General features: G+C 34.0%; 1 protein-coding gene across 4 annotated transcripts in view; it reads right to left on the bottom strand.

Moving 5' to 3' along the window:
* The window catches only part of LOC128983424 (putative aminopeptidase W07G4.4), a 52,282-nt gene that overhangs the window by 8,813 nt on the left and 24,455 nt on the right, over nucleotides 1–19,014 (bottom strand). For 3 of the 4 annotated variants that reach the window (XM_054402707.1, XM_054402708.1, XM_054402709.1), the window contains exons 3-11: nucleotides 17,892–18,033; nucleotides 17,348–17,488; nucleotides 16,841–16,951; nucleotides 16,168–16,292; nucleotides 8,212–8,390; nucleotides 6,881–7,071; nucleotides 5,172–5,354; nucleotides 3,997–4,101; nucleotides 807–933 (exon numbers count right to left, since the gene is read on the bottom strand). In XM_054402707.1, coding sequence (XP_054258682.1) covers nucleotides 807–933; nucleotides 3,997–4,101; nucleotides 5,172–5,354; nucleotides 6,881–7,071; nucleotides 8,212–8,390; nucleotides 16,168–16,292; nucleotides 16,841–16,951; nucleotides 17,348–17,488; nucleotides 17,892–18,033 — 1,304 coding nt within the window. Of the gene's footprint in view, nucleotides 1–806; nucleotides 934–3,996; nucleotides 4,102–5,171; nucleotides 5,355–6,880; nucleotides 7,072–8,211; nucleotides 8,391–16,167; nucleotides 16,293–16,840; nucleotides 16,952–17,347; nucleotides 17,489–17,891; nucleotides 18,034–18,365; nucleotides 18,468–19,014 lie in introns of those variants that run through there. The other variant, XM_054402710.1, reaches the window with a different exon arrangement.

Genomic DNA, 19,014 nt, shown 5'->3' with positions numbered 1-19,014 from the left:
TGCATGTACTGTTAACCAAGTGACAGCCGGTCTAAGTGTAAGATTAAATTGTATACCTCGGTCCGTGGCAATGATCGCGTCGTCGCATATATGCAACGCTCGGTAGCGAACGTGTTAATATTACATTTTGTGTTCATCATTATAGTAAAGGTTAATGACCAACATCAGTAAGTAACCAAGGTAGCAGTTTACTTAAGTTGGGCCAACTTACGAGTGTTTAATAAAATACTTAATACTCTCACAGCTGAGATCTAATAATTTATATTACAGTTATTGTTTTGGTAACAACATTTATTGAAATACTTGAAAATTTCGGCCCTATAACACATTGAATGATATTGATCTATGGTTCAATACGCTTTCAACTCGGAATGTGGTTTGACGTTCAGGAAATTTGGTATGTTTCATTTTACAGTTTTAATAATTGATGGGATAAGACATAGTGTTAAACTCTTATATAAATCTCATAAACGGTTATTGATGGTTATTGATGGTTACTCTAAACCAAACTCCAAGATTGGAAAGAACATCTAGAGACCAAAGATCTGAGGACTACAAGTGTTTAGACAGCTATGAAGGACTTCCTACAGTTTGTTGTGTTTTCATAATAATTTTACAGCTTTATCCGTTGAGAGTGTCTGTACCTGGAATGGTTAATCTTTGTGAACCCAATCAAGTTAAAAAGTACTTTTAATCAACCATGTATAATCAACCTTATCAAATTTTAAATTTAAAGAAGAACCAGTAATTTCTGTTCCCATAATAAAGCTATTCAAGCCTAATTGACAAGAAAATCGTATGTTTACCTTTGTGGAAATCAAAGTCTTCTTTGCGAAGAACGCTGACTTCAACTGGATCACCAATTTGTTCTCCTGCTTCATGGAACTTGGCAGCGTTTTGATTCTTATGTGCAGGCCCGTTATCCATCACAATCTGAAACATTATATCATAAGTAAAACTTGTAGGGCAAACTAAGCTACAGAAACAGGGTGTCTTGTTTATTTCCATTTTAAAATTCAAGACTAATTCCAGACTTTTCTAGACAAATTCCAGATTTTTCAAGACTAGTTTTTTCAACAAAGTGATATGTCGATACCAAAATGTAAATTCTTGATACCGATACCAATTTTTATAGTTTAACCAAATTTTGTAAATAATTTGGTTGTGCTACACCAACTCCTGTCTTTATGTCATAAAAAGTGAGTGTCATATGAACATTTCCCACGGCCTTGTTCCCTTGTAGATATCATCATTGACTCCCACGGTCACGGAAACGTCATTGTCCGCGGTCGCGGCCAAATCATGATCATCTTCCATGCCGTGTAGACATCATCAACTCCCGCGGTTATGGAAACGTCATCATTGTCATTCACGATCGCGGCAAAATCATGAACATTTCCCGCAGCCGTGTAGACATCATTGTCGTCCCCGGCAGTCACAGAAACCTCATCGACATCTCCCACGGTCTTGGAAACGCCGTTGTCGTCGTACGCAATTGCGGCAAAATTATGAACATTTCCCGCGGCCGTGTAGGCATTATCATCGCCTTCCATGGTCTTGGAAACGCCATCGTCTTCGTCCGCGATCGCGGAAAAATTAAGAACCTTTCCTGCGGTCATTTGACATCATCATTGATTGCCCCGGTCACGGAAAGGTCATTGTTGTTGTCCACAATCGTGGCAAAATCATGAACATTTCCCGCAGCCGTGTAGACATCATCATCGTCTTCCACGGTCTTGGAAACGCCATCGTCGTCGTCCGCGATCGCGGCAAAATTAATTAACCTTTCCCGCGGTCGTTTGAAATCATCATTGATTACCGCGGTCACGGAAACGTCATCATCGTCGTCCACGATCGCGGCAAAATCATGAACATTTCCCGCGCCCGTGCAGGCATCTTCATCTTCCACGGTCACGGAAAAGTGATCGTCGTCTTGCGAGATCTTAGCAATATCATTAAAATTACCGACTTTGATATCAAAATAAAGACTAAATCTCAACTTTACAAAACCATTTTGAAATTCAATACTAATTCCCGAATTTCCCTTTTTTTCCGACTACTAGACACCCTGCAGGAAGATTATTTGGACTCTAACCCAGTGACTGGTTTTTACTTGTGGGAAGGATACAGAGTCGGCTACAGAAAGTGTCCAAAATCAACTCTATGTAGCCAAGGATTGGAGGTATAAATGAGTTGCATAAATACCTACGAGTGCCTAGATTTGAGCCTCATGTGGAACATGTTCTTGTTTGCACATCTAGTATGTTAAAAGGTTTGTAAAGACAATAACAAAATTTATAACCAAGCATCGGCCCAAACTAATTCAACTATAATCAAGTATAAATATCCCCTCCGCAGCAAACCTGCTGACTAAGCTAATTTCCATTGTCTGAATTGATTATCAATTATTCCTATTTAAATAACATTAGGGCTAACGAGTACCTAGGTTTGCTGCTACAAGGAAACTAGTAGAGTAAAATATCAATAGCTTAGTAAAGAAAAAATTGCCAAGTTTTATCAAAATAGGTATAGGAAACTAGCAAACTACAATATTTTACAATATTTTCCATAAGAATAACATGGGAATATTAAATTTACAATTTTTTGAATTTTCTCCTTTACCAATAACCGTACAAAAACACTTTGATATACTAATCTATTTGTTTTTTAAGCTCTTTAAAAAGGTGTAGAGAGAAATTTGGAAATTTTGTGTTTTGAGGGTCAAACATGAGAAAAAAACCCAATTTTTACCCCGTAAAACCCCCCGCAAAGGTTTCCGTGGACCGATCATGCTGGTTCACAAACTAATTCAAGTTTATCTTGCCTTATGCCTTTAAACCAAATTTCATAAAATCGAACAAAAATTATTAAGATACACGGACACATATTTATATATTATACTAGCAGCAAAACCCGACTTTGCCTGGGTAAATTGTACAATGTACAGTAAGTGGTTATAGAGTAATTTTTGTTCTGTATTCATAGATGTACACATATCTTGGAACTATTTAATCTAGAAATATGTTAAATATTCTTTGTAGCACACGTTTTCTTATTGCAACTAAAAATTTAACAGCAATTAATTAAATTATTCAGCTGATCATAATGTTAACAAATATGTTCTTCATAGGGATAACAAGGGAACTTTAAAAGCCACTGGAGCAGAGCCCAAGGGACTTTTTCAACAATGTAAGGTCAGTTTGCAAATCTACGCACTTAGACAAACATTTTGGTATATTATATGAGGGGTGAATTCTTAAAACAAAAAAGCCTTATTGTTCACAAAGTTTCATGTAGCGTATAATATAGATAGATAGATATAGATATAGATATATATACATAAATAAAAATTTGAACGAATGGTGTTTTTGGCCTCTGGGGAAATCAAAATGAAAAAGTAAATCGGTCCTGGGCCTAGGTCTTACCGTGCCACCTACGGTAATAGCTACCTCCCTATATGGAAATTCTCTGAAAAAAAACATTGTTACCACAATGGTCATTCATAAGACTAACTTTTTATCTGTCACAAACAAAAAAACAAGTACAGTAGAGTCCTGCAAACTCAGCGTAATGTGGACTGGAAGGGTGCCGAGTTTGTGAAATGCCGGGTCATCGGGAACTACAGTTACAAAGTAAGAACAATTAAATTTTTAAGTATTTTAATTGCCTCTTTTATTTATATTTATATATTACAAGTTAGTAGTAAGTCATCAGATATAGTACAACATATCCTTGGTACGAGCTGCGAATGATTTGACTTGAGCTAGCTTGAGTCCATGTTTAACTAGGACTTAAAAATCACTAATTTTCTGAGCCAGGTGATGGCCGAGTTATCCAGACTGCCGGGTTATCAAGTGCCGAGTTTGTGGGACTCGACTGTATAGGAACTAATGGTGTATTTTCATAGAGGGATGGACTTGTAGGTTTGGTAATTTAAAAAAAATAATTTATGACTAAAATATTGCATAGGTCATATACAATGATTAGTGGACTCACATTATATCCATTTCCCACAGTAATGTAAGCATGTCCAGTAAGAGTGGCGATAGTCATCAGATGTGGGTTGACAGACGCCTCGTTCTTCTCAACGAGCTCTTTCATCTGAATAAAAAGGGACATTAAACAATAGGGGTGTGCGAAGCAGCAAACATTTTCAATTCGAAGCAACGATTCAATTCAAAAGGTTTTTGATTTGAATCGATGCAACTCGATTCGAAGCAATACAGCATTTTTCTATTCATACTTTGTCAATAGAGTGAAGTAACAATAGGCTAATTAAAATTTATCACATTTGTGTAATGCGAATTTTTGTTGATGTGGTACCAGGCCTATTCATACAAAAATGACATATATGAATTTTAGGTGAAAAAATATTTATTTTCAATGATATTAGAAGAACCTGTATTGCTAGAAATGTCAGTGAGCTGCTTTACTTGCCTATATCATAATTTTTACTTGCAGAATCATATTGTTAAGCATGTTACCTATTTTATAATATTGACTTTACAAATATAAAGATATGTTTTTGTGTAAACAAATAAAAAAATTTGCAAGATTTATATGGAAACATTCAATTGGTTCAAATAGATCAAATGAGAGGCTAGAATCGACCTACATTTTACAAGGAATACATAGCAGAAAAAGACAATTTATCAGTCTAAAACATTAATTACTAGTTAAGTATCAAGTAAAACTTTTTCAGACCTGTGTTATTTTTAGAATGATTTTGGAGTGACTTGTTTTGGCTATTACAGTAGTAAAACCTGTCCTACTCTGCTTACACTTAACAAAACTTCTAATCATTTGCAATATCAAACCAAAAAAATTATAAAACAATTAAAGCAATATTTATAAGCAAAAAATTAATTAAACAAGAACACCTTCGCAAAGGAAACGCAACATCAACGCACTTCTGTATTGCGTTGACTTTCTGCAGGCGTTTTTCGTATATGGAATCGAGCCCACTAATGAATCGAATCGTTTTTTGATCACCACTGAATCGAATCAAATTGGAATTTCAATGCATTTTCAATGCATCGCACACCCCTACACCCATTGATATTTTTAGATGCAATATGGTTGCTTATTGTGAATGTCATATGATATAAATGCTTTCTAATTCAAACACAAATGATCTTGTTTGTGTAGACTACTGGTGTATTACTCCTTACATAGCACAAGACATCAGCCATGATCATACGACCCTCAGCATCAGTGTTGCCTACACGGACCCTCGCGCCAGACCTGGCAGTGATGACCTCATCAGCTACATAGCAGTTCTCTCCCACACTGTTGCGCACCATAGACAATGCACCTATAACCTTTACATGGGCAGGCTTCAACTCAGACACCACCTGTAGCACACAAAACAACAGGGATCAGTTTCTAGGCACATTATTGAAAATGTTCCCTTAAAAGTTAATAGTATAGAAGACTTTGTTGGTATTGTTTGAGGATGGCAGGCTTAACTGAATGGAAATGAGTCCAATCTCACTCAAGAAACACAAAACTTTACACTATACACAAAGAACTCGAACATTTCAGTGTCCCTGGCAGCATTTTTAACTTGGGAAGGTAGTTTGTCAAACTAGCTGTTACCCATGGGCTTCACCCCCTTCGACTTCATAAGTATTAACGTATTAATAAAACTATTGATTGGTTAAGTTAAGGTGAAATAAACAAAACATAATACAGTAATACAAACAAATAATCCCACCCGATTTTTAACAGCTGACAGCTGAGGTATTTTTAACATTGGGTAATTGGAAAGTTCCCTTTAAAAAGGAATTACGACCTTAAAGGGCAATTTATGAAATACTTTCTCCATATACTATGTATATGTGGTACTGTACACCAACAGGTTTGAAATAGAACATCCCCATCTCCGATTATTTCTGAATATCTCCGGTCCCTACAGTAGGCCTAATTCCCTTCCAGCTATGCAAGTATTTACATAAGTCACTAGAATTTGTATGATTAAATATCTTGTATTCAATCATTTAACTCAGAGGACTGTAAATATTCTATGTGCAACGTGCGTAAACTGAAATGGGTTTTTTTCTGAATGGTTTTTTCTCCTCTGATGAACCCTTCAAGACGATTTCATAAGCCTTACTCGTCACGCGTAAAAGGATACTGCTAAGGTATAAATAAGAGACTCTTGTTATGACCAAACCCAGTGGGTGGTGGTATCTGACGATGAATCAGGGAACTGTTTTGTACTTAGGACTGTATACAGCACATTGACCATGATCTTTCACAGGTGTTAAAGATTGTAGCTGCATATATCTGTTGAGACAGAAAGAGATATAGGCTATTGTTTACAAACATGAAAAATATAAAACATTGATCTACTATGGAATGTATGAACTCTTTAGGGAACAATTTATTTGTGAATATTGATCTCAAGTTCCAGTTTAAATCTTTTGAATCACATTTTGATGATGGAATTATGAATTTAATCATGACTATTGACTAGCACCAACACTTGATTACCAAACCGTAAAAGGAAAATAAGGGATTGTTTGGCATGATTTGGGAAGCAAAATACCGTGGCAGGATCTGGGCGCGTTGGAACAATGCCGCCTTGAAGGCTAATCCACAACGCCTACCAAAAATCTACATCGCCTACTAAAAATTACAACGCCTACCAAAAATCAATCGTTACAATGATGGTTTACAAAAAAAAAAAAAAAAATGAATAAATAAAGTACTTTATGCTATTAATTTTGTTGTTTTTCTTATAATCATTAGCCTGTTTTGAATGTCACTTATTGTGTCTACTGAGTCCCCCTGTACTTCCTGTTGCATTTGTGGTGGTCCCACAGCTGATGGATATGTGGAATTTCAATTTGCAAAATTGAGTTAAAACATTGTGTACCTTCATAAAGCCGGCTACAGCTGCCGCCCCGCATTTGTCTCTAGACATGCCCGCCATCACTCCCCCCGCCTTGATGTCAGCACCACCAGTGTCATATGTCACACCCTTGCCTACCAGCAGCAGCGTCTCCTTGACTGGACCCTTCGGCTCATAGTGTAGGTAGATGATACGGCCTCTGTGTCTCTCTATCACTACAGGAACACACTCAGTCATAATACAGAAAACGTGCCGACTAAGCGAATTTCCATCCGTCTGAATTGATTATCAATTAAATACCTATATTTAAATAACATTAGGTTTAACAAGTACTTAGGTTTGCTGCTACAAGGAAACTAATATTCTCCAAAAGAATAACATGGGAATTTTAATTTGTTTAAATTTTCTCCCTTACCTATAATTCTACAAAAAAAACCCTTTGATATACTAAATTATTTGTTTTTTTAAAGCTCTTTAAAAAGGTCTAGAAAGAAATTGGGAAATTTTGTGTTTTGAGGGTCAAAAATGAGAAAAACCAATTTTTACCCCATAAACCCCCCCACAAAGCCCCGTTTCCGTGGTCCGATCATGCTGGTTTGCAAACTCATTCAAGTTTATCCCGCCTTACACCTTTAAACGATTTTTAGTTTAAACAAAAAAATTGACAATTTGGCGTTACAGACAGAATGACAGAGAGACAGACACAGACAGACAGAAATTGAGATGAGACTCGTTCGGCTTTCTTAGGCTATGAAACGTAAAAATAAACAAAAACTGCAGGATTCTATGCAATGTACAGACAAAACTGTAATTTTATTTATATAGATGTTATTCACACAGGACAATATTTTTTAATTTTTATTTTGCACTCAAACTTCTTAGAAACAACCATGAGGTAGATTAGGCTTTCATTATTAAATCACACATTATAAAAATGTCCAAACAAAGTCTAAATCTCTGTTCGCCTTTAATTGTTAATTCAAAATAAGCTATGGAAATGATTGTTCGTTATTTTACTTTAGTATTTATTATTATTGACATTATTATATTCTGTATACAGTTAATGTTATAGTTTATTTAAAGAAAAACAAGGAAAACAGAAGACTGATTGAAGGAAAAAGCACTGTGAAATAATGTAATTTACAATAATTGCTGCAGACAAGACGTTATTGGCTATTGCAGCTAAATTGTATAAATTTTTAAACTAGTATTTTTTTTATAAATATTTAAAAAATAAAAAAATTATAACTATATTCTGTTTTTGGATACTGCATATGATATTTTATCTGGAAGATTAAAATCCAAACTTGTATAAAATAACTTTGTACACTGTGCAATGGAAAATGTTAACTAACCACTGGCAGCTCGGTTGACAGCAGCAAAGAGAGGATAGCCCCTTGTTAGTGCGTCGATGTCAGACTCCACGCTGATTTTGATGCCACTGTTCTCGTGGAAGGTTTCCCTCACATACTGTTCCACTCTAGGCGGTGCCATACGCTCTGGGTCACAATCTCCGATATCTCGTGCGACAATCCTACCAAAAATCAATCGTTACAATGATGGTTTACAAAAAAAAAAAAAAAATGAATAAATAAAGTACTTTATGCTATTAATTTTGTTGTTTTTTTTATAATCATTAGCCTGTTTTGAATGTCACTTATTGTGTCTACTGAGTCAAGTCAAGTCAAGTCAAGTCAAATAAATCTTTATTCAAACATACAACAAAGTGTACATGAATGCGTCTTAATCTTAAACTATAACTAATACTAAAACCATTTTCCTGATCCATTTTATTTTTTTTATTTTTTTACATATTTACATGTTTATTTACATATTTGAACATAGTGCAGTAAATTCTTCAAAATTATAAAACTCTCCACTAATTAGAAAATTCTTAAGCCTTTTTTTGAACTTATTTCCGTTTTCCTCATTTCTGATGCTACAAGGGAGGGAATGAAAAAATGTAACCCCAATATAATCAGGACTTTCTTTGAATTTTTCTTTTTTATGCTTTTTAATTATAAAATTTTGTTTGTGTCTAGTATTGTAAGTATGTACATCTTGCTGTCTTTGCAGTTGCGACTCCCGGCTTTTAACATATAATATAGTCTTATATATATAGAGGCTGTAAACTGTAAAGAATTCTAATTCTTTGAAACGATTTTTACATGATTCATTTTCATTTAAATTAAGGATGCACCTTATGGCCTCTTTTTGTAAATGTAAAATTTCATTTAAGTTAGATTTATTTGTTCCACCATAAATTTCAATGCCATAAGCAATATGGGAGTGTATATTTGAATAATAAACCACACGCAAAATTTCTTTACTGCAAAGGGGATATAGTCGTCTTAAAGTAAAAATACCGGAGCTAATTTTATTACATATTTTATTGACATGTGAGGTCCACTTTAGTGTACTGTCCAAGGTTAGACCTAAAAATTTGGTTTCACATGCAAAATTTTCAAATATCTTTTCGCCAGACTTTTTACATTCAAATTTGATAAAGGTTGTTTTGTTTTCATTAAGTAAAAGGTTTTTTTCATTTAGGTAATCTCCAATTATTTTGAGCGAATCTTTCATTTTTATTTCAAGAAGTTCAATATTCTTTTCATGTATAGACATACTTATGTCATCTGCATACAAGCAGAGGGCATTGTTTTCTACCCGTTCAGATAAATGTTTTGGCATCCCTCCCAAGTAGCACAGGAACAGGAATGGACCCAACACAGATCCCTGAGGAACAGAATACTTAACTTCCCTAACATTAGATCTAACATTGTACATCTTATTTCCATCTAAATACCCAATGTTAACAAACTGTTGGCGGCCCTCTAAATAAGATTTTATCCAGTCCAGTTCTTTACCACTAATTCCATATGCTCTGAGTTTTTGCAGTAACTTTAAATGATTCACGCTATCAAAAGCCTTAGACATATCTAAAAAGGCGCCAACAACATAATTGTCCTCATCCAACTTATGTAATACATTTTCAATATAAGAAATTAGAGCTGTAGTAGTAGATTTATTTTTTCTATATCCATGCTGTTCTTGATCTAATAAGTGGTTATTTTCAAAATAATCTACTAGTTGAAAAAGTAAACTTTTTTCAAATAGCTTTGATAGAGCAGGTTGAATTGCCAATGGTCTATAGTTTTGCGGATCTTTTTTATCACCTTTTTTATATACTGGAATTATTTTTGATATTTTTAGTTGAGCGGGAAAAACGCCTGTTATTAGTGATGTATTAATCACATGTAAAAGTGGCTTTAACAAAACAGATTTTGATTCTTTAATAATTTTGATTGGAATTTCATCATAACCGGATGACCATTTAGGTTTTATTGAATCAATTATGGATGTCAAAATTGATTCATCGATGGTTTGACACCTAAATTTTATGTTTAAAATACTTTGATCAGAATGTTGTTGGGTTTTCTTTAATTTTGGTAAAACATTTTTGTCAACCATCTCAGCAAAATTATCATTTAAGATGTTTGCGACAGCATATGGTTCTTCTATTTTTTTGCCGTTATGTTTGAGTGAAATATTACTATGACATCTTTCTTTTTTACTTTTTGTTTCAGTGTTCACAATTTTCCAAACAGTTTTGTTAACATTGGTAGAATTTCTAATTTTATTGTCAAAATGGGTTTTTTTCTTAAGTTCTATCATATTTTTGTATCTCTTCTTGTGTTCCTTAATATAATTCTTCAATGCTATGTTACTTCTATCATCTCTATATAAGTCATATTCTGCAATTATTTCATGACGCTCATTGATAATTTCATCATCAATCCATCCATTATTTACATTACTGGAAACTATTTTTGTTTTAGGGAAATGCAAATTGAAGTAATATTTTAAAATGTTATAGAAATAAGTAAATTTGTCTTCCACATTACAGTTATAAAGTTTTGTCCAATCTTCTTTGGAAAGGTCATAAATGAAAAGGTTAATGCTCTCTTGTTTATACCTCCTTTCATACTTATGTATTTTAAGATTTAAATTGTTTTTTGTACTTTTTGAACTGAGGATTTTAAAAAGTTGTCCATCATGATCTGACAATGCTGTAATTAAACATTCTACTTCAAAAAAATTGTTATCTAAATTAGTAATAAAATTATCAATGGCAGATAAACTCTTTTCAGCAACTCTAGTTGGAATTTTAATTGTATATTTAAAACCATGCATCTGCAAAACATTAACAAACTTCTTTTTCTTATTGTCTTCCCTCAAAACATCAATATTAAAATCACCCCCCAATAAAATTTTTTTGTCAGTTTTACTTAAAATTTTCAAAAGTTCACTTAGTTTTTCCAAATATATATCAACGTCTTGTGATGGTGTTCTATATACCCCAGCCACTAAAAATTTTTCTTTGCCTGCTTTAATTTCTGTTACACAAGATTCAAAGATTTTATCTTGATTAAGCGCCCGTAATGAACTTAGCATTATATTTTTGAATTCAATTTTTTCTGACACCAAAATTAATACCCCCCCTCCCCCGAAATCTGTTCTAGTGTACCAGGTCGAAACTTGATACCCTGGTATTTTGAGTTTTGTTATTTCATGTTGGTTTAATTTATGTTCAGTCAAAATTATAATATGTGGCTTTAATTCTTCAATTGTGATAATTAATGAGTCAATTCTAGTTGCTAGACATTGTATGTTCTGATGGAAGACAGATATACTACATGATTTCTTATCATTATTGATCTTAGAAGTTAATTCTAAAGATTTAGGTACTACACTCACTTTGCTACCAGGAATGGCCATGCCTGGGAGTTTAAAAAGTGACTTGTGGAGGTCTGATTACCAATATCTTTCAGTTGCATGGTTTCACATTCCAAGTTGATTTTTTTGTTTACATTTTCTGAGCTTAAATCTATTAAAGAGTCATCTTCAGGTATGGGATTTAAAGAAAAATTCACTAATTCACCAATCACATTATTGCCCATATCACTTTGAACACCACTTTTTTCTTCTCGAGATGATAGAATGGACTCAGATTCAGGATTGCTGTTGCTCGTCTCAGATTCAGGATTGTTGTTGCTCATCTCAGTCAGGGAAGGTGAAGGTACATCAGTCGGCTCGGTAGTAGGGTGGTTGGTGCTAACTGACAGTGTCAGCAATGCAGGTTGTATACTTGATCTTAGATGTTCTTGATCTTCTCTGTCAGCAATACAAATAGGCCTGGTTTTTTCAGTATTTACTCTCTCTGTAATTTTACCACTGGAGGTGTCAACTAAGGCCTTTTGTCCAGCACAGCTCTTGAAGTATTCGTCAACTATTATTTGCTTCAGGTACTTTACAAAAGTTGATTGCTTTAATCTATTTTTCAGAAATTTGTGTGGGTCTTTTTTGCCTGTTATGATAAAAATAGTAGCTCCCGTTACATTTTGAAATTTCAATAAATTGGTCACAAAATGCTTGGGTGGGACTCGATCACGATTACAACCCATAGTTGAACATATCAGAATTTGCAGATTTTTAGCCTTGAAATCATCCGCTAGTTGAGAAAAGGCTAGATTGTAGTTATTTTTATATTCAGTTAAGTTGTTGAAATTTTGAAAATATTTAGGCTTTGTAATAAGACTGTAAACAGCTGCACCCGTTTTAGTTTTTTGGTATGTCAAATTAGTGAAACAATGGTCCTCCTTAGTTGGTCTTCCAAATTTGTCTCTGAACACAGTCGCAACCCCTTGACTCATATTTTTCTCTGTATTGTCAAGATCTGCTGAAATGCAGTGTGCATATGAAACTTCTGATCTACTGCAATATTTGTCAATATAAGTATCCATAGAATCCTCAACAACTTTTAAAAATATTTTCGATTCTATTTCTTTCAATCTTTTTGTAAGGGTCAGGTTTGAGGCAGTGTCAGCAATTCTTCTGCTCAGCAACTGTTTTCCGTGTTTGTTCAAGTGTTGCCCATGAATGGTGAAAAATCTACGTTTAAAATCACAAATACTAACAACATTAAGATGTCTCATTTTTTTCAATTCACTGTTGACTGCATGTGTTTCTTTATTAATAGGGTGGTCCCAAGATAAGTCAAAACGGTAGGGGAGCGTAACGTAAATGATGTTTGTTTGGCTGTTAGTTGTGGCAAATTTGTTTAAGACCGCTGGAATGTTATCTTCACTATTCTTCATTTTTATAGTTGTGTCTCCGATGTCATTGGCACCTGCAATTACTACTGCTACATCATTCTCCTTAAAATCTTTGATCTTGTTATTTGTTTTTTCTAATATGTGATCCAGTTTACCTCCTGAGCTTGCTAAAACAAAGGTGTCAGTGGATCGGGGCATCAATGATTTGATTAAGTTTCCCAAATCTTTGCCGTGGCTATCTGCAAACACATGTAATTTGGAACACCGAGATTGACTCCCGTTTCTGTTTGATAAATTCACCATGTTTGTATCTGATGATAGTTGTTTGTTGTCTCGATGTAGTTTTGCTGCATATTTGGTTTTCTTACATGTGCTGTCCCTGCAAATAACTTTGTCCTTATATGAAGGCGTTGCATTAATTGGTAACCTTTCTTCTTCTGGTTGATGACTATTCAGTGAAGAAAACCTATTCGATATTGTTGGATAATAAGTTACAGCATGTTTAGGTCTATATGCATTCTTCTGATGCCTAAAGCCACCATTGTTACATTCTTGCACTATATTATTTCTCTCAACCATTTGATGAACATTAGATTGAGTAGACCTACTAATGTTGAGCTGTGTAGCTGGTATTTCACTTTCTCTGTCCATAATTGCTGCAGGAGTCACTCTAAAGTTTTTCTTCGGTTTCACCATTAAAGTGCTTATTACATCTGCTGCCAATTTAAGCTGAGTGCCATTGCATAATATAGCTAGCTGTCCCCTCTTTGTTAGTAGATCCGACTCAGTGATGTCTGGGAGCAGTGATTTCCAAGCATCGAATGGCCTTTCCTGTAGAATTAGTTGTACGATAATGTCTACATACATAAGTACATATACCCCTGTACTTCCCCCTGTACTTCCTGTTGCAAAAACATGTTGTGTCCATTATCACCCGTCCTAAAAACATTGACTCTACTTACTTATGTTTATGTACACTCAAATGCAGGAATGAAAATCATAGTTAATTATGTTCATTTTTTTTACTATTGTCTTGAAAATGGGAGGACGTCCCAGAGTCATTATGGACCAGCCGCCACTGGTAAATATACTCCGACACCAAGACTCATATAAATAAGTTAATTCAACTAAATGACAATGACAAAACCAATTTTTTTTTAAGTAACATAAATTGAATTTGGACACAATATAGCCAGAATGTAGTGCAGGAGTAAATAGTGCAACCAGGGCCTGCAACCTGTTTCATAAAAATACTAGTCTAGTATTTACTAGTCCATGGACTAGTAATACTAGTTTATTTTACAAGTCTATGTTTCAAAAACCTACTAGTGTAAAATACTAGTTACTAGTGTAGGGACTAGTATTATTAGTGGTTTTTACTAGTGTAGGCAGCAATGTGTTTCATAAAGTTTTACTCTTGTAAATTACACTGGTAAATACTTGCCATTTTCTAACAACCTCTCTACACCCGTATTATTTGAAGTAGACTAGTAGTTTTTTGGAAAGAGAGTTATTTCATTCCTTACATCATCTAAAAAAATGAATTATTGAATTCTTTTTTCAAGTGTGAATTGGCTCAAGTTTGCAATTTAAGATAAAACTAGATCTGTGAGTGCTAAAATGTTAATTATTAGATGTAAATTACAATCAATAAATGTGGCGTAGTACAAAATGAGTGAAATTGAATTTTATAATGTATGTACAATCACCCTATTAGAATAATTATAATTATAAGTTATCTTATTAATTTCTGTGAAATTTTTGTCTAAATTTACTTGAGTTAAATTTCATGGTTATATCAACTATTTAGTTATCACAGATAAAAGATTTTTAATCTTTGAGAGAAACCAAATTAAAACCGCATACTGTATTGCATACAAAGATGAACAAAAATGTATCCAAAATTACAACATTAATCAGATTATTTTACACCAAAGGCTCTCGGTTTTATTTAAAAGACATTTTAATAGGAAATAATAGTAAAACAATTATAAAGAGGAGTTTCGTTGTATTTTTTGAGGTGCTTATTATTTGCTTCCCTAAATAGCTAAAACCCTGTGACGTACTAACAATTTTGTAGGCCTATATTTGATTTTTGGGCGTTAGACTGAACTGCTTATCATAAAAACATTACTTTTAATCCATTTTGGTATTCTGAATTTGCTATTCAAAGTAATAAAAAAAATTAGATGTTGATTAGAGCAGTTATTTTAATGTAAAACATGTAAAAGTTTAATTAATGGAACAAAAAGTATAGTGAGTGGTGCGGATTTGAACCAGGGACCCACCACATGAGAAGCGAAAACTCTACCTCTGAGCTACGCCCTGCAATAGCGCATATGCCATGTTTTACTATACTTGAAAACCTACTTCTCCATTGCTTGTTAACGGCGTTGCAATTATTTGTTACATCAATAAACGTTTAGGCATATTATTCATGGTTTGTAGACTCAAAATTAGAATATCACCAAATGGTTTTCAACCCAAGTATTCTTATGCATTCGAATATTTGAAAACATAGGTTAGGGTACTTGAAAACGTTCCAAACAAAATCTCCTTAGAAGATTTAATTATAATTACATTCAAAATTTGAGCATTCTTTTCTTTACTCATAGCAAGCTTAATTTTATATGTCAGAATAAAACAAAAACTATACAAATCACAGCGAATGCGGCAGCAACAGATCAACTTCCACCCAACTGTTGAGCAACTAGGCCTACAACCGGCTACTACAATCACCGTGTTGATTGCAGCGACAGCGACGCGACGCGTCGGCGGGCTCATTAATGAACATAAATAATAGCGTTTTGATAAATAATGTGTGATTGTTTTACCTATGTGTCTATATAGTTATTAATTAAAAGAAAACACTGTGTTTTTACAACTATTTACTTTTAGTATCAAATGAAAGAAAAAATTAAAACGCTTTATGAAGCGTCAGAAAACCCGTGATTGAGGTTAGAAATTTGTTTTGAGAGTTCATTTGTAAAGTTGGTCACGTGACCGAAACTACTAGTCACGTAGTAAACCACTAGTAAAATTCACTAGTATTTACTAGCGGTATAAAAACGTTTATGAAACACAAATTAGTAGGACATGTAAATACGGGACTAGTATTTACTAGACTAGTATTTTTCTTTATGAAACAGGGCCCTGCACATTTAACAAAAACCAAAAACAATACAATACTAATACCTTCCATTTTCCAGAATCGTAGCCAAATTCACAGTTTCTGCCAATTTGACATCATCTAGACTCCACACACCCAATTCTTTTACTTTTGGACATTTATCAGGACAGTCTTCTCTATGTTGAATATTCTGCAATAAATTAACTTAAAAATATAATTGGAAAAATTCAAATACAATATGTGAGTTAAATATGCAATAAAAAAGAAAGAAGATTACTGAACTTATACAAAACAACCAACAATAACAACATATTTTCACAGGTGTCACTGTGTGAATTAAAAGCAGCACCGTCCGGGTCAGCGAGTGACCTCCGTCTTAAGCTACCTCTTTTTCATTAGTCTTGGGATGAACCATGGTTTTAGATATTTTAAGTTTTAACCTTAAAAATATCATCACTAAACACTAAACAGTTACACTTCTAACAGTTGAGAAGCAAACTGAATTAATTACATTAATAAATGCAGAATTTAAAAATGTTTAACAAAAGATGTATGGTGAATAGGCCTACTTTTTATTTATACTACTAGCATCTGAACCTTACAACAGTTACACTTCTAACAGTTGAGAAACAAACTGAATTCATTACATTAATAAATGCAGAATTTAAAAATGTTTAACACAAGATGTATGGTGAATAGGCCTACTTTTTATTTATACTACTAGCATCTGAACCTTACCACGTATAATGCTTCCAACGCACCGAGGATAGAAACAAGGTTGCAATTGGGGAATGATCTGTCTGGATTCAACACTAAAAGTGGTTTTACAAACTTGGCTTTTAAGGCCCTGTAACATAAAAAACATTCACAATTAACTTGTTATACTCATATCATTCACTACTAAAATAACCTACGTTATTTAATATTGAACCATCAAACTTGCTGAATTTATATTCAATTAATTTGTAGCCTATTTTGTGTGAATTGAATCTTCAAATAACTCTCATTAAACCAATTCTTAACAATTACAAAGGTACAAAATCCTTTAAATAGTGTATGACGTAATGTAACATCATGAGACACATTCAGTGAGTCTTTGTGCTACCATATGTTTGATGTTTACAAGTGCAATATAAGAACCTCTGATATTTTCATCTTTCAAATCAATTAATATAATTCTCTTAAATGATGAAGGGGAGTAAAGGAAACATAATAAATTTCAATTTCAAAGTTGGGAACTTAACTTGCAATGCCTTTCTTTGCGGATTCACCAAAAGATCTAACGTCGTGGTAATCAGTTAGAGGTCCAGTTGGAGAATAAACCATTCGGCCAGCTGGAAGATTGACTTCCAGTAAGGCTCCCTCAGAAAATAATGCACCGTCAATCTGAAATGTTCACTACATTCAAGTACCTATTTAGCTAAAACAGTTTAGGTGATAGAAGCAGAGAATAGAGTTTAAGCCTTCAATAACTTCCATTGACACTTTTAAGAGACACTTCCTTACGGGGAGTTTCTATTTTCATATAAACAGTATTGAAGTTGAACATTTGTCAAAACTTTTCCCCAGACATTTAATAATGAAGTTTCATAATGTTTAGCAAATTTTAGCAAATATGCAATTAACATAACAGATTAATTATTTACAAATGATCCTTTACATAGACAAATAGATATCTTGCACTTAACAGCTTCTTGCATATTTTAATAGGGAAATCAAAACTAATCTAATGAAGTTATGTGTTCAAATATTAATATAGGTATACCATATTAATATTATTTAAAATTACCTTGGCAGCTCTAGTGATGGCATCTCGGATTGGTTCAGGAGCCATCTTATCCTCGAGGGGAGGTCGACTGGACACGTAGACCAACCCATCGTAGCCTCCAGCGAGCAGAGTACTGACTGGGGTCAAAGAGTAGCCCAGCGACCTGCAAAAACATTATCAACTCTGACAAACACACACTAAGATATATGAATGCATGGCAGGCGCACAATGGAGTGTTATGCCTTGTGTAGTAAGACCAGGAATACCAGCCCAAAGATCACAATATTACTACCGGGTCCAGTTTGAAACATTACAGACAATAGGGTACAAATACACAGCTGTGCCAGAATGGTTGAAAACAACACCAATAACACTAAAGTCCATTAAAAATTACTGTCATACTACAGTATTAGGATTAAAGCCAGGCCAAAAAATACACATAGACAAAAAAAGTATACCCAGATTTTAAAATCAATATTTATTATTTATACTTACATTTTATAAAAACACCTTTCACGATATTTATAGAAACAATTGTTGAAACCAAAGTACAGAGTGACAGCCTTCTGATGGGCATACTTTCAACTCACATGAATGTTATCAGTTCAGATAAAGAGTGACAGACCAGAAAGCAATGGTGATAAGACACACACTGCTGTCACTGCATGATAAACTTGAAAGGTTGTTTGAATATGATTAGGTTATGTTTGTTGTTTATTCTACTTCTCAAGAGCGCATTACTCAAGGTAAAAGGTCATTAAAGCTCAGAGAGAGCTAAGAGAATTTTGTTACATGAAAAAATAATGGTGCTTTCAGATTAAAATAATCAATTAAAATCCGTTTTGCCAGAAGCGTCAGGTACGTCCGAAGCTCAGCGATGATCGCTAGAGCGATAATCGCTCAGCGTCTATCGCTCGGGCCTATTTTGCCAGAAGCGTCTGTTCCTTGTGATTATTTGATCAGTAAGTGGTTTACTTTGGTGGCAAAATGAGTGTTTCTGAAAATGACCTGTAAAAAGCAAATAGTAAAGTATTTAAGGGTGTAGCATAGAGCACAAGGGCCTAGATTTTTTAGGATTTTTTGAGAGGATAGCAGGCTTACCTGAATGGGAAAGAGTCCAAACTGGCACAGGAAACACAAAACA

The sequence above is a fragment of the Macrosteles quadrilineatus genome, unplaced genomic scaffold (assembly GCF_028750875.1).
Source record: "Macrosteles quadrilineatus isolate MER2022 unplaced genomic scaffold, UCM_ALF_1.0 Scaffold_1__1_contigs__length_201487025, whole genome shotgun sequence".
Lineage (NCBI taxonomy): Eukaryota > Metazoa > Arthropoda > Insecta > Hemiptera > Cicadellidae > Macrosteles > Macrosteles quadrilineatus.
This window is presented reverse-complemented; position numbering and strand designations above follow the sequence as displayed.